This window comes from Ursus arctos, unplaced genomic scaffold (genome assembly GCF_023065955.2).
Source record: "Ursus arctos isolate Adak ecotype North America unplaced genomic scaffold, UrsArc2.0 scaffold_27, whole genome shotgun sequence".
Lineage (NCBI taxonomy): Eukaryota > Metazoa > Chordata > Mammalia > Carnivora > Ursidae > Ursus > Ursus arctos.
Genome location: NW_026622952.1, coordinates 35601071 through 35615118, shown reverse-complemented (window position 1 = coordinate 35615118; position 14048 = coordinate 35601071). Strand labels below are relative to the sequence as shown.

At 50.2% G+C, this 14048-nt stretch overlaps 1 protein-coding gene across 8 annotated transcripts in view; it reads left to right on the top strand.

Moving 5' to 3' along the window:
• IRF2 (interferon regulatory factor 2) overlaps window positions 1-14048 on the top strand; it is a 79771-nt gene that overhangs the window by 50693 nt on the left and 15030 nt on the right. For all 8 annotated transcript variants that reach the window (XM_026508578.4, XM_048226230.2, XM_048226229.2 and 5 more), the window contains one exon: window positions 7718-7835. In XM_026508578.4, the coding sequence (XP_026364363.1) occupies window positions 7718-7835 (118 nt within the window). The remainder of the gene's footprint in view (window positions 1-7717; window positions 7836-14048) is intronic.

The window sequence follows — 14048 nt, the reverse complement described above, 5'->3', positions numbered from 1 at the left end:
TTTGACTCACAAAAACCATTTCATATGGTTCAGCGCACTATTCGAAGCAAATCCCACATTGTATCATCTTTCCCCCATAACTATTTCAGTATATACCTTCAAAATATGGGCACTCTCTAAAAATAACACAGTATCATTATTGCATCTGAAGAATTAACAGTAATTCCTCAATCTCGTCAAATATCCAGTCAGGGTTCAGATTGCCAGTTGACTCATGAATGATGTCATTTTTATACAGTCTGTTTATTTGAATTAAAATCCATATAAGGTTCACATATTGTGATTTGCAGGTATGTCTCTTACATTTTTGTATTTTATTTTATTTTTAATTTTTTAAAAAGATTTTGTTTATTCATGAGAGACAGAGAAAGAGAGGGAGGCAGAGGCAGGGGGAGAAGCAGGCTCCCCACAGAGCAGGGAACCCAATGTGGAACTCGATCCCAGGACCCTGGGATCATGACCTGAGCCAAAGACAGACACTTAACTGACTGAGCCACCCAGGCGTCCCTCTTACGGTTTTTCTTAATCTATAGGTCTCCTTTGACATCACTTTTTTAAAAATTTATTTTTCCTTGCAGTTAAAAAAAAAAACAACTAGTTATTAGTTGTATCAAGTTTCTCAGAGTTTGGATTTTTTTCTGGGGCCTACATTTTAGTGAGTGTTGTTTAGTCAGAAAAGTGTGACTTCCCCACAAATAGGTGACTTTGAAGAGTTTGCTACAATCTTGAGTATGACTATGTCATATTTACTACTATTTTTGTAGCATTTAGCTCAACGCCTGGTACAGAACAGATAATACACTTTCGATAACTAAATTGGTGTACAAATAAATAGAACGTGTGAGGCACGAGCGGGGGTTTTACACGGCAGCGCAGGTTCAATTTCCCAATCTCAGTTAATAGACAGTGAGAGTGGGGTCACCGAGGTTCACTTTCAGCAAATGTTGCTCAAACGTACCTTCCATACCCCATCGGATATCAGATGCCAATAATAAGAGAATACCACTAGTTTAGGTATGTCTAAGCAAGAAAAACTGCTTGCAATGAAACCACGGCCCATAATTGATTACGAGGCACGTCCTATTTTAGGGCTGTGGACATTCGAGGAGACGCGCAGTTTAGAATTGATGACACGGGCTGTTCTCAGAAGCCCAGGACATGGCAGTGTCTTCCCTATGGCTGCTCCGTTGAGCAAGCTGTGGAAGGGGCAGCCCCGGGTGAGGCATGGCCGTGGTGGCCCAGGGAAGCAAGTGAGAGCTTCCTTCTCAGATGGAAGTGTGTGGGTCAAGTTCCGTCCCGGCAAAGTGTCTGTTGTGAAATCCTCCGGTGACGACAGTATGGTCAGTACCTGAGACTTGTCCCTCAGAGGGACGCTGTTGCTTCAGCAGAAAGCAGGCGATTCAACGTAGAGAAGGCCAGTAGCCTTCCCGAGCTCTGTGGTTGCGGACAGCTAAGGCCATAGTGTTCATCAGATGTTTCCGTAGAACGTTTCCCAAGAGAACTCTCCAGCTTGTCCGGAATTGTACGGTTGAAGGACTTTATCCTTACCGAGCTGTTAATATGTTACTTTTCGTTGTCGCAGCGCCTCAGCTCTGAGTTAATACGCCCTGTGCAGATGTGCGACAGGAGAGACTAGACGGGCTTCCTCCGCTGAGAACGTGTGTCTCGTGTGTAGGAACCCGGTGGGAAAATTTGCTATTGGGACAAGCTCCTCCCAGTCTTCATTCAGTTCCAGCTGAAGTTTTAACTAGCAAATGATGTTTAGACCATGTGGGCTACGTGTCAGAATTTTTTGGGGGGGTCACTCAGGCAATTTATCTCCATGCTGCTGTGTTCCCTCAGCAGATAGCTTCCCCAAGACTGGGAAACTGAGGCCTACTGGCCATGGAGTAGGTGCAGAAACTCGGCCTCCATATACCTCAGTGTTCTCTTTGTGGCTAGATAGGCTCTGAACTCAGTGAGCTGTGTTTTGCTTGAGCCGGGCCTTGCCTGTGTGGGGGTCACTGGCCATCGAAGGAAATAAGACGAAGACACACTATATGGTGTGTCATCAGTGCATGCACATGTTCCAGAAAAATGTCACAGGGCCAAGATCAGTAAGGAGAGAAGGGGATAAACAGAGGGGTGGTAGCGGACATTTTTGAGCGCCTACCAAGTTCTGAGCTCTAATTAATATGTCATCTAGCTCTTCCTGGGGTGGGCAGGTCATCTCCTGTTTGCATATAGGAATTAGAGGCACAGGGAGGTGAGTAATTTCTCCAAGGTGGCACTTCCAGGATTTGAATCCAGGTCAGTCCAGCTCCCAAACCCACACTTTCACCACACCTGGTGGCTCTGGGCCTTTAGGAAGCCGTGGGACCGAGCCAGGCTTTGGGGCATGGATTGAGTCACATGGTGGTCTGTCCCCAGCTCCAGAAGCATCACAGGAAGGCCAGGAAGTTAGAGTTGCTGTTTGGTCTTCCCTGGATGAGTCAGGAAGCTGGCTTAATTAGAGCAGGAGTCTGCGTGAGGCAACAGTGGGAAACAAAAGACCGTGGGCGGGGAGGATCAGAAATGAATACTTCCCGCCTCCTAGGATTGTTTGCAGATGAAGCATGCACGCTTTGGAACTAAAAAGTGCTTCCAGATCAAAGCATGGGTGCTGTGATGGGAACTGTATTTGAGGAGGGACAATTGAGAGCAGGTCACCTGGCAGAGAGCAGGTCCGGTCTGTATTAGTTCTGAACACAGACCTCTGGGTGGAAGTTACAGAAAAGCAGGTACTGGTTTTTAGCAGAACTTTCTAATTGAGCTGTGGGCTCTAACGGTGACTTGAGCGGGTCGAAAGCAACATGCTCCCTGTCACTGTCCGAAGACCACCTGCCAGGGCTGGTACTGGAGCAATCCTGTCATTGGTTGGAAGAGGGCTTCAGTTTTCAAACGTTAATCAGATGGAAACACACACTGGCAGCCCCGGTGAAACACAGACGGGGTCAGAGCTGCCCCAGATGGAGCAGGAGAGAGGGCTTGCCTGCCTCCTGGTGCTGGCCCCCACTCCCCCCCCCCGCCCCTGGCGGCTCGGGAGGGTACTGCTCAGGGCTCAGCCCGAAGGCTGGGGGGCTGAAGAAGCTCTATGGGTGATGTTGTGCAGTAAGGCTTGGCTGAACTCCTCAGGCAGAGCGGAGCATGACAGAGTTGATATTTAAGGGGGAAGGGCTTTCTCCTGGCGGTAGGAAGGGAAGGAGGGGAGAAGAGCGCAGTGGCAAGTTAGATGAAGATGGTGGCCCTCAGAACGGAGCGGGGGAGACGTTGGAGAGGATGCAGAGGGTGTAGACAGGAGTGGATCATGAGCGAACGTTGGGAGTGGAGCACGGTGTGTGAGGAGGAGGGTGAGTTTAACTTGGAACGTGTTGAGTGTGAGATGACTGAGAGCTCTCTGAAGCAGATGTCAGGTAGAAAGTGGGAAATAGTGGGCCCAGAGCTCAGGTAAGTGTGGGAGCGCAGGGGTGTGGTCACGTACGCAGGAATGGTACCGCAGGCCTTGACCGCAGGTGCCTCGTCCAAGGAGAAGCTGTGTGAGAGGGACACGGAGACTCAAGCACAAGACGAAGAGGAAGGGGAACCAAGGAGAGAAGTCACAGGGAGGTTGCAATGAGAGTAGGAAGAGAATGAAGACGATCTAGTTCCAGGGAAGGGAGGGAGGGAAGAAGGAAGGGAGGGAGGGAGGGAGGAAGGGAGGAAGGAAGGAAGGTAGGTGTCATAGGACCGGGCAGGAAGTGTCAGCCTGTTTTACTAGCGGCCTCATGATGTGGAATGTGCATTCCCTCTGGGCTACTTTTATTTATTTTTATTTTTATTTTTTTAAGTAGGCTCCACACTGGGCTTGAACTCACAACCCTGAGATCAAGACCTGAGCTGAGATCAAGAGTTGGGTGCTCAACCGACTGAGCCACGCAGGCGCCCCACCCCTGGGCTACTTTTATGAAGCCCAGCTGTCAGCCTGAAGTTTCAGTTAGTAGACAGACCTAGAGGTGTCCTTAAATTTGGCTGCAAGGAGACCGGCTTTGCACAGATGACTTAGGGCATCTCCGGCAGCGGGGGCTGGGTTGCAGATGGAAAAGTTCCGACGGCCATTGCATTTTGCCTCAAGGAAAGGGACATCTAGACAAGGGGCTGTGGCACAGGGATGAGGTGGAGTGGACTGGGAGTAGAGGCCCAGTGGCCCTTTCTGTCCTCTGACTCGGGCCCACCCCAAATCCTCCAGCAAGTGCAGCTTTTGAGACCAGTCGAGGATGTGTTCCGTTAGAGGTCTCAAGGGAGTGGCTTCTGTCCTTGGACTGACTCTCTTGTGTCAGTGTGCTTTTGCCCCAAACCCTTAAACTGCAGGCCAAACTTTAGAGAAAAGGTGCTTGGGCATAAAGATTTGGCAGAGTGAATGCGCCGGGAAGGGTCTGAACCTCCGCATAGTCTCTGTTTGGTTTTCTTTGGGGCAGAAACCAGAGTAGTTGACTGGAAACCAAAACTAGTTGACTCACGGGAGGGCCGATGTCTAAAGTCAGAAAGGGAACAGAAAGAGGAGGCCGGCTGAGGGTGAATCCAGGCCAGGCCATGGGACAGCAAGGTAGGGGACAGGGTGGGAGTGGGCACCATACAGGGCCGGGAGACGCTGGACAAAGAGCTGTCTGCACAGGTTCCGTAGAGAACTGGGCACCCCCCCTTTTTTTTTTTTAAAGATTTTATTTATTTATTTGACAGAGATAGAGACAGCCAGCGAGAGAGGGAACACAAGCAGGGGGAGTGGGAGAGGAAGAAGCAGGCTCCCAACGGAGGAGCCTGATGTGGGGCTCGATCCCAGAACGCCGGGATCACGCCGAGCCGAAGGCAGATGCTTAACCGCTGTGCCACCCAGGCGCCCCGTGCACCCCTTTTCTTAAGTTGAGTTCCTTGCTTAAAAAAAAGGTATGTAGTTGAGGTTTCACTGAGTACAGTGAAGGTCCTTGTTCTGCACCCCGAGTGGAGCCCTTTTGAAGAGATGCTGACTACATCTCACTGGGCAGTTGACTCTCCTGGCCTTGCAGAGTGACCGTACCCACGAGATGGTTTGCACTGAAGACTTCAGAAGCAACAGGGCATTTTTTTGAAGTGGGATGGGAGGAGTGAAACCATGTCCGAAGTAGTCCGACTCGGTCTCCATTGGTAGACTTCTCTCAGAGAAGGAGTGCAGGACTCAAGGGAGGGATGGGGTGGCAGGAAGACCAATAGTTCTGTCTGAATCTCTGTTGGGATTCGGGCGGGCTCCGTGAAGGCAGAAAGCTCCTGGAATAGGCTCGTGTTGCGGAACCAAAGACTGAGTTCAGTTCTTGTCTCTCCTTAGGCTAGAAGTAGTGTGATCTTGGAAAATTAATTTAGTCTCTGAGTCATAGTTTTCTCAAGTGGAAAGTGGTAGAAGTATCACTTGCCACTAATTAAACGGTAGATCATGTGAAACTCAGAGGCCTTCAGTTGAGATCAGAATAATTTAGGTTTTTAAATATATGCAAGTCTGACTGCCTCATTACTTTTATCAGAAACATAGAAGCAGAATGAGTAAAATAAATAAATAAATAAATAACTTGACAACAAAAGAAACCCATACAGATTAGCAGGTCTTTTGATAATTCCTTCAGATGTTCTGTACGTGTCTCCTTTTGGGCAATCGAGGAAAAGGAAGTGGCGGAATGAAATCAGGGGCATGACCAGGGGGCGGGGGGAGACATGGGAAAGGAGCCCCGAGGAGGCAGCGAGAGAGGCAGGTGCCGTGAGAAGGCAGAGAATTGTAGTAACATCGGACAGTCATGTTGTCAAGAGGGACAGTGCAGTCCTTCCTCCCTGTTGGATGTGGGGTTGAGGGACAGAACTTGAGGACAGGTCACCGTACTTGAGAGCAGTTTTATTGGCCGTCTTTATTTACGCTTGCGTAATGGAAAGCATTAACTTGAGAGTAAGTGCCAGGTGCCTATTTATCGCATTTAATCCTCACATCATCCCTGGGAGGTGGGTCCGTTCTGTCCTCAGTTTACCACTGTCTGCAGGGCCCTGGAAGAGGCTCCGAGAGGGTTCAGTCAGGTCCTGCATCCAGCGTGCGGTGGAGGAGCCAGGCTCTGACCCCTGTGCGACTGCAAAGCCTGACAGACAACAGGCTTGTCATGCCAGCCCTGCAGGAGCCCGGAGCTTGAGGCTGAGGCTGGAGTGGCGGCCAGAGCAACCGCAGGCTCTAACACCGGCGTAGGGGAGGAGGCGAAGGTGGGAAGGGCAGACCCTTGTTCAGAAGTTCAGCTATAAAGGAAGAGGAGGGATGGAGACTCAAGTCACAGGCACACGACTTTCCCCAGAAAGGCCTCGTAAAAGGTGGAAATGCAAGGTGCTCCAGGAGAAAGGGGGGCTGGCCTGGGCCCCTCCTCTGTTTGCCCTTTGGTGCCTCCTGTCAGCCATGCACGTGGGAGTTGTGTGAGCACCGAGCTACGTACTGAAGTGATGTCTTCCACGCTACAGTTGGTTATCATGTGGGAGTTTGCCGGGGTGGGGTCGTGCAGGAGCAGGTAACTCCCCCTCCTTCCCTCTGTGGCTTCCCCAAGATTTGGGGTGGGTGGAGGGGGTTCATCACTGATTGCAGGCAGCACAGAAATAGACTGGTAAGTACACCCCACATGCCTTAGAGATGCCCACCACTCTGGATTTTTCAAAGCACAGGCATATCTCCCTCTGACGATCTTCTGCTCCCGTCTTGTGTTCTTTCTGCCCCACTCTCCATCTTGGTTTCCCAAAGGAGCTGTGCTGTGTGGCTTTTGTTGTCTGACTCGATTGCTATCATAGATGCAGGTGCAATCTTACCTTGAGGAAAAGCTCTCTGATCAACATGCTGAAGGTCAATGTGTACCTCGGGACTGGCTCCCCCACAGGTGCTTGGCTCTGTCAGAGGTTGGAGGGTTCAGGGACTTGAATAAACACAAGTGAGAGCTACACTAAGGACGAGGTGCTTGTTGCTTCATTAGTTAGGAATGAGTAGCCTCTCGGGCCCGCTGGGACATTCAGACACTCGAACACTCGAAAGGCATTTGTGTGAAGCCACGGGGTGGGGTTGCCCAACTGGACTCCGCTGGGGGAGGTGGCCTTCTGCGCAGTCTGGCCCATGTTACCGGGCACCCGCCCAGTGACAGGTGCTCAAGTGGCCAGGGTCCAGGGCAAACCTTACCTGAGGAGAAGTCATTCACAGAGTCCCCTGACTTCCTGTTCTTGGCCCAATGGTGGAGGCAGACCTTTTCCTCGGAAGTCATGGTAAAAGAAGTGGCAGGATTCCTTCCTTAGAAAGCGGGAGTTGACCCTTGTGAGCGCTCCCTCCCTCCGAGAAGGAGGAGCTGGCAGCTAGACACGAGGTTCTTTCCACAGTTACACAGCCCCGCTGAACCCCCAAACTGTCATCTACAGGTGTAAGCCTTTCATAAAAGCAAACCAGATGTGCTCTTACCCTTTCCTCAAAGGAAAACGAAAGTAGGCAAATACCTGGCAGCATATTCCGTGCAGAAATGTGCTGCTTTAGCTCCAGTCTGATTTAAATTCGTAGGGAATGCATTCAGGGAATGATCGTGACTCCAGCAGTGAGAAGGAAAAAAAAAAAAAGTAGACAGAGGGTAGAATTTAAGCTAAGAAAAAGGAGGGGAAAGGAAGTATTCTCAATTCTTTTTTCTTTTCTTCTTCCTAGCAAGAACCAGTTGAGTCATCTTTGGGGCTTAGTAATGGAGTGAGTGATCTTTCTCCTGAGTATGCCGTCCTGACCTCAGCTATAAAAAATGAAGTGGATAGTACGGTGAACATCATAGGTAAACTGTTTTGACATCTCATTTTTTCTCTACACGAGCAGCCCCTGGGGTCTAAAATTTGTAAAACGTGATTTGAAGTAACATAGTCAGTGGGAGGAGGTCTTGGAACCATCTCAAAATGCAAAGTTCCAGCCCCCAGACTTCAGGGCTGAGAATAAAGGCCTTTGAGGATCAGATAAAGGAACTTTTGATGGGTCAGCCTCAAGAAAATAGGCCAAGAGTGACTTCCCAGGAGACTCCAGTAGATGAAATGGGTTTTCCCCCCCAGTGATTCCCCCCCTTGATTAGTGGTTCTCCAGCTTTCAGTAAGTGGCCACATGGACAAAAGTGTTATTCTTCACTTGGGAACAAGGAGACGGGAGACCTGACCTCACGGGTCCCCTCAGAACCTGCCACGAACGTGGCGCTCATCTTATAAATGAAGGTACTGAGGCTCAGAGACCTGTGGCCAACGGCACGCTCTGATTCCCCAAAGATTCTCGAGCGCCTTCCCCAGACCAGACTCGGTGCTAGAAATAGGTTGCGGAACAGGACAGGCCCCATCCCTGGTTCCGTGGAAGGAGACAGCAAACAAATATGGCCGCAGATAACTACAGCGCTAGCACGTGTGGAACATGCTGCGAAGAACAGAACAAGGGAGGATGTCGGGGCCGGAGTTAGATGGGACGCTTCTCGAAGGACTGGCATGTCCTCTGAAGTGGGTGGGTGAGGGGGAGCCCCGGACTGCTAGCCGTGGACCCCCACGTAGGAACCCGCTTGGAGGGCTAAGGCAGTCCAGAGTGGCGGAGCAGGGGTGAGCCTGGGGAGAGGGCACGGTGGTCTGTCAGGGAGGGACGAAGGGTGGGGCCCTGGGACTTTTCCCCAGGGAGAGGACACTGGGCTTTGTTCCCAAACCGCTGGAGGGTGTGTTTCAAAACAAAATCTTTTTTTGTTGAAGTACAAGAAACAGTCAAGTGCGCAACTGTTTTACACACACACACACACACACACACACACACACACACACACACTGTAAGCCCCAGCCCTTGGAGGGTTTTAGGCAGGAAGGGGGCCAGAGTGAACTTCATCTCAGCCAGATGCCACTGGGCCACGGCGCTGAGTGATGGTGGAGGCCCTGTGGTGAGCTCGTCTTGCAGCTCCAGCCCCAGAATCCAGAACCGGGCTTTGCCCTCGGGCACCTTGTGGTCCATTAAACTCTTCTCCACTTTGTAGACTGTCAGGGCTTCCGATGCTGGTAAGAACCAGCGAGATCACGCAGAACTAGGAGAACAAACCTCCCACCCAGGTGCCTTCATTTCCTGATCCTCGGCCGAGTACGGACAGGAGGCTGCAGATGCTACGAATGTTAGCCCCCACCTCCTCGCCTGGGCTTTGGCGTTTGGGAAGTAGGGTGATGTATGCAGGGACTCCCTCGAACGCTGAGGGCTTTGGCAGAGCGCAGAGTGAGGGAAGCACGGGAGCATGTGCCTGCGGGTCCCGCTCACCTCAGTGTCGCTGAGGTCTTACAGACGCAGTGTTCTTCCCGCGTCCCCAGGGGAGTGAGGCCTTGCCTGACCAGCACTCCCGCCCCCCGGAGCGGCTTCACCCCCCCTGGGTTCTCGGCTGTCTTCCTGTCCTCAGCGGGGGCAGCCTCTGGAAAGCCTTGCCCATTCAGCCCTTTAAAAAAAAAAGAAAATATTGGCCAAGACTCCAGGCACTTTTTCTTAAGATTCAGCTGTTTTGACTGAGCTGGTTGGTTTTGAGCTCTCCTTCATTTATGAGGTGAATTCAGCCTCAGATAAAATGGCAAACCAAAGTCACAGTGGTACAGAGGTTTCTTCACTTTTTGTTTTAAACATCTGGTTGAGTCTATGGCATGTAAATTCTGTCGGGGTGATTGTTCTTTGCGCTTCCATACGATTGCTGCTGTCAGGATTGGTGCTAACTTAATGAGTCCTTAGCTCCAGGGCAAAGGCGGATGCCCAGTCTGGTTAGAAAATCACCTGCTGGATTCAGTGGGTCTCTTCCTTGGCGTAATAATAAAATAATAACAGATGGCAGTACGAGGAATCTGAATATCTCTAATTAGTTGGTGGCCCTTACAAAGGTGTGTAATACACCAAGTGCATCCGTGCAAGTATTTTAAAGAAGGGGTAATTTGTGATCATTGTTAACAGTAGCACGACCTCGGATTTTAAACCCTCCACACCGCTTTTGTCTCCACTCCCACGGTGACCATTAATTAGCCGTCCCCAGCCTTTGTGATTTGGGGACAGAGGTGAGGAACACACGGATTCTGACTCCAAGGCCAAGACAGCGGAATTTGAAAGACTCTGTCTTGACCTTTTATAAAAGTGCTTTATTTGAAATGATACCATTTCTTGCTTTCAGTTCCTGTGTCTCTGAGCCCGGAGTTCATTCCAGTTATGTGTTCAGGCACCAAGAAGAAAGCCTCCAGGTGTTTCTTTCTGCTTTTATAAGCATATATGTGGATAAGTGTTTCAAAACACTGAAATGAGTGTTTTATATGGTAACAGTTTTTCACATGATCTGTCGGTTCTTAGTGAGGGAAATAGATTGAAAACCGGTAAATTAATCCGGCGAAGGCCAGCCTCCTGGTGCGTTTTTATTCCAGACGGGGCGAAGGTCATTGTGAGTGAATCCAGTAAGTGGACAAAACGGGGAGTGTACAGTGGTCCCGACATGGGAACTCTTGCTTGATGGCTGCTGTGGTTTACTTTTGTTCTTGCCGTGAGTGATACAGCACGCACGCACACACACACACACACACACACACACACGCACACACAAGCAGGCACACGCACACAGGCACACACACGCATGCACACACACGCACACACACACACGCACACACAAGCAGGCACACGCACACAGGCACACACACACACGCACACACACACACACACGCACACAGGCAGGCACACGCACACAGGCACACACACACGCACACACACACACAGGCAGGCACACGCACACAGGCACACGCACACACGCACACACGCACACACACACGCACACACACACACACGCACGCACACACACGCACACACAAGCAGGCACATACACACGCGCACACACACACACACACGCACACACAAGCAGGCACACACACGCATGCACACACACACGCACACACAGGCAGGCACACGCACACAGGCACACACACACACGCACACACACACACACACGCACGCACACAGGCAGGCACACGCACACAGGCACACACACACACGCACACACACACACGCACACACAGGCAGGCACACGCACACAGGCACACGCACACACGCACACACGCACACACACGCACACACACACACGCACACACACACGCACACACAAGCAGGCACACGCACACAGGCACACACACACACACACACGCACACACAAGCAGGCACACACACGCATGCACACACACACGCACACACAGGCAGGCACACGCACACAGGCACACATTTGTGGCTGTCAGCCGGCTGGGCCCGGGTCTTGCCGTCGTCTTGTCCTTAACAGCTCAGCGAACTTTCCGACTGAGCCAGTTGTGCTGAGACACCAAAAAGCAGCGCGGTGTCTCAGCACTTAAGACTTCTCTTCCCATGTTCCTTCTCTCCTGGATGATTAAATGGCCCAGGCGAGCACGCCCAAAGACCTAACCCTGCTTTCCTTTGAAGGGTGGCAGAAAAAGAAAAATACTCCTTATTTTTATTTTTACTTTTCTTTAGCATTGAATTCTTTTCTGTATGCGGTGACTTCTGTTTTTAGGAAGCGGAAGACGCCAGCAACATGTTGAATTGTTCTGACAATACCCTGCTGGCATCCTGCCCAGGTTAGCAGTGCTTTTGCTGAGCTGTATTGAAATCTTCTCCAGGCCAGTGTAGAAAGTTTGCAGGTGTGGACGCTCTGTCTGAGTTGCCCAGGCAGTGCTTTATAACCCCATTGTGTTTCTTGATAAAAGGTAACCCCGCCCTTCAATAAAGCAAAGACTGCCATGAAACAGGGAGGCTATTCATTACTCCCAAGTCAATCAGGCAATCCTTAGTGACTAGACATATAGCCATTAGGAAATAATGCAATTGGAATTTTGTCTGCCCACAATGCACCTTATAGGATGTGCTTTTTTTTTTTTTTTTTTTTTTTGGTAATGGCTTCCACATTTGACTGACTTGAAAAGTAAAGCTTGAGTAGCTCTTTCAGACAAGCTTAGAAACTCAGCTATCACCAGGGAGGACTTGCAGTTGCAAGAGAACAGATTCACAGCGTAGAGACCACCTTGGGGTCCCCGCGAGGGCCTCATGGTTATGACTCAAGGTTGGCAGCCTCTGGCACCAGAATTCGTCATGATTTGGGGGTGGTCAGAGGTGACGCGAGGCTGTAGACCTGTGTCTTCATCTTTTTCCGGTCCGTTTGTTCACTCTTCTTTTTTGCTATTTTTCCTGGTGCTTAAGATGTAAAAACTCCATCTACAAGATAAATAAGAGCTTGAGGTGGATCTTTAGATGAAAGGCCCCCCCTCATCAGGGGGAGGGAGTGAAGGTCTTCGATGCTCCTTCTCGGTGGGCTGTGTGCCGTGCTTCGTGCCTTCTTTGGGGAGGGCTGAGCTCTTTGCGTCTCAGGAGACAAAACATCCAATTGGACCAGAACTCCTAGAAAACTGTGAGCACCATGAAACTCCATGTGGGATGTGAAACCCAAATGTCCCTATATATCCAGACTCAGACCCGATAGTGCACCTTATTTTTCTTCAGGGGACTGGAGCTGGGGAAGCCTGGTCACAGAGGTGGGATGGCACGGGACACTCTCAGTTGCCATGTGCCAGCACGAGCCTTGGCAGTAGTTTGGCTATTGCCTTTCAACCTTGAGAAGTTTTTATTTGCCCAAGAAAACTGCCATGTTTTTTTATGAGGCTATATATTTCTCACCCTCCCCTCTCCTTTGCCCCCCACCTCCTTCATAATTAACCATCAGCTCCTCCTGTCTCCCCTCATATTTCTCAAATCCAGCTCCTTTTTTCTCCTTTTGGTATTTCCCCGTCACCTTCACCCTTGCCAAGGCTCTGCTTCCATTCTGCCCCCTCCCCATTCACTCACTACATGGAGGGATTTTTTTTTTTAATTTTTAATTTTTTAAAATTTCTTAAAAAGATTTTATTTATTTATTTGAGAGAGAGAGCACGAGCACGGGGGCGGGGGGCAAAGAGAGAGGGAGAAGCAGACTCCCTGCTGAGCAGCGAGCCAAACTCGGGACTCGATCCCAGGACCCCGAGATCATGACCTGAGCCAAAGGCAGACGCTTAACTGACTGAGCCACACAGGCGCCCAGGATTTTTTTTTTTTTAATGCCTGTCTCACCATGTCACCATTGCCCCCAGGATGAAGACCCAAGTCTCTCGTGTCCCCAGAGTCCTGCTGACCTGTTCCCTGCTGACCCCTTTTATATTTGTTTTTGAACTTGAATTTTTCTGAACATTTTGACTTCCGTGTACCTTTCTCTTGAGAAAGCGAGGTGGGCTGTGTGTGTTGTCCTCGGGGAGCAGCCGTGAGGGCTCGTCCACACAGCACAGAAAGACGTGCACGTTTGCCAGGGAGGGTAAGCTGCCACCCCGAGAAGTCTCACCCACATGTCCTCTCCCAGACCATCGACCCTTGAGATGTATTGATTAACTCGACTGAGATTTTATTGGGACAGATTATTTGCTCGCCTTTATGATAGCGCGTGGCACTGTTTTCTCATGGGAGTGCAGGCTGTGTACTGCCCCAGCCCCGCTCTTGCTTCGCCCTGACCTAGGTGGGCACCAGCTGCAGCTGGGGCGGGCTGGCCTGTGCAAGGCCCGAAGTCCATGCTCTGACATCATTCACCCCATGGTAACTGTCTTTCCTATCGTTTCTCCTGGGCATCTCACCCAAATCATGGCTGAATTTTATTAAAACAAAACAAAAAAAACCACACAGATTAGAAGTTAAAAGACATAGGTTCTAGACCTACTTCTGCAGTTTTTTACTTACCACATGACCCTGGGCAAACTCCCTAGCCTCTCTGAGACTCGATGTCCTGAAATATAAAATGGAAATAATGATACTGCTCCTGCCTGCCTCCCAGGGTTGTTGGGAGCACAAAGTGAGCGTAATGGAAACATCACTGTGTAGTTAGAAGGTGGTAAGATAATATGGTTATGATATTATCAAAGTCATATTAAACTATATTTGAGTAAGGAAAGTA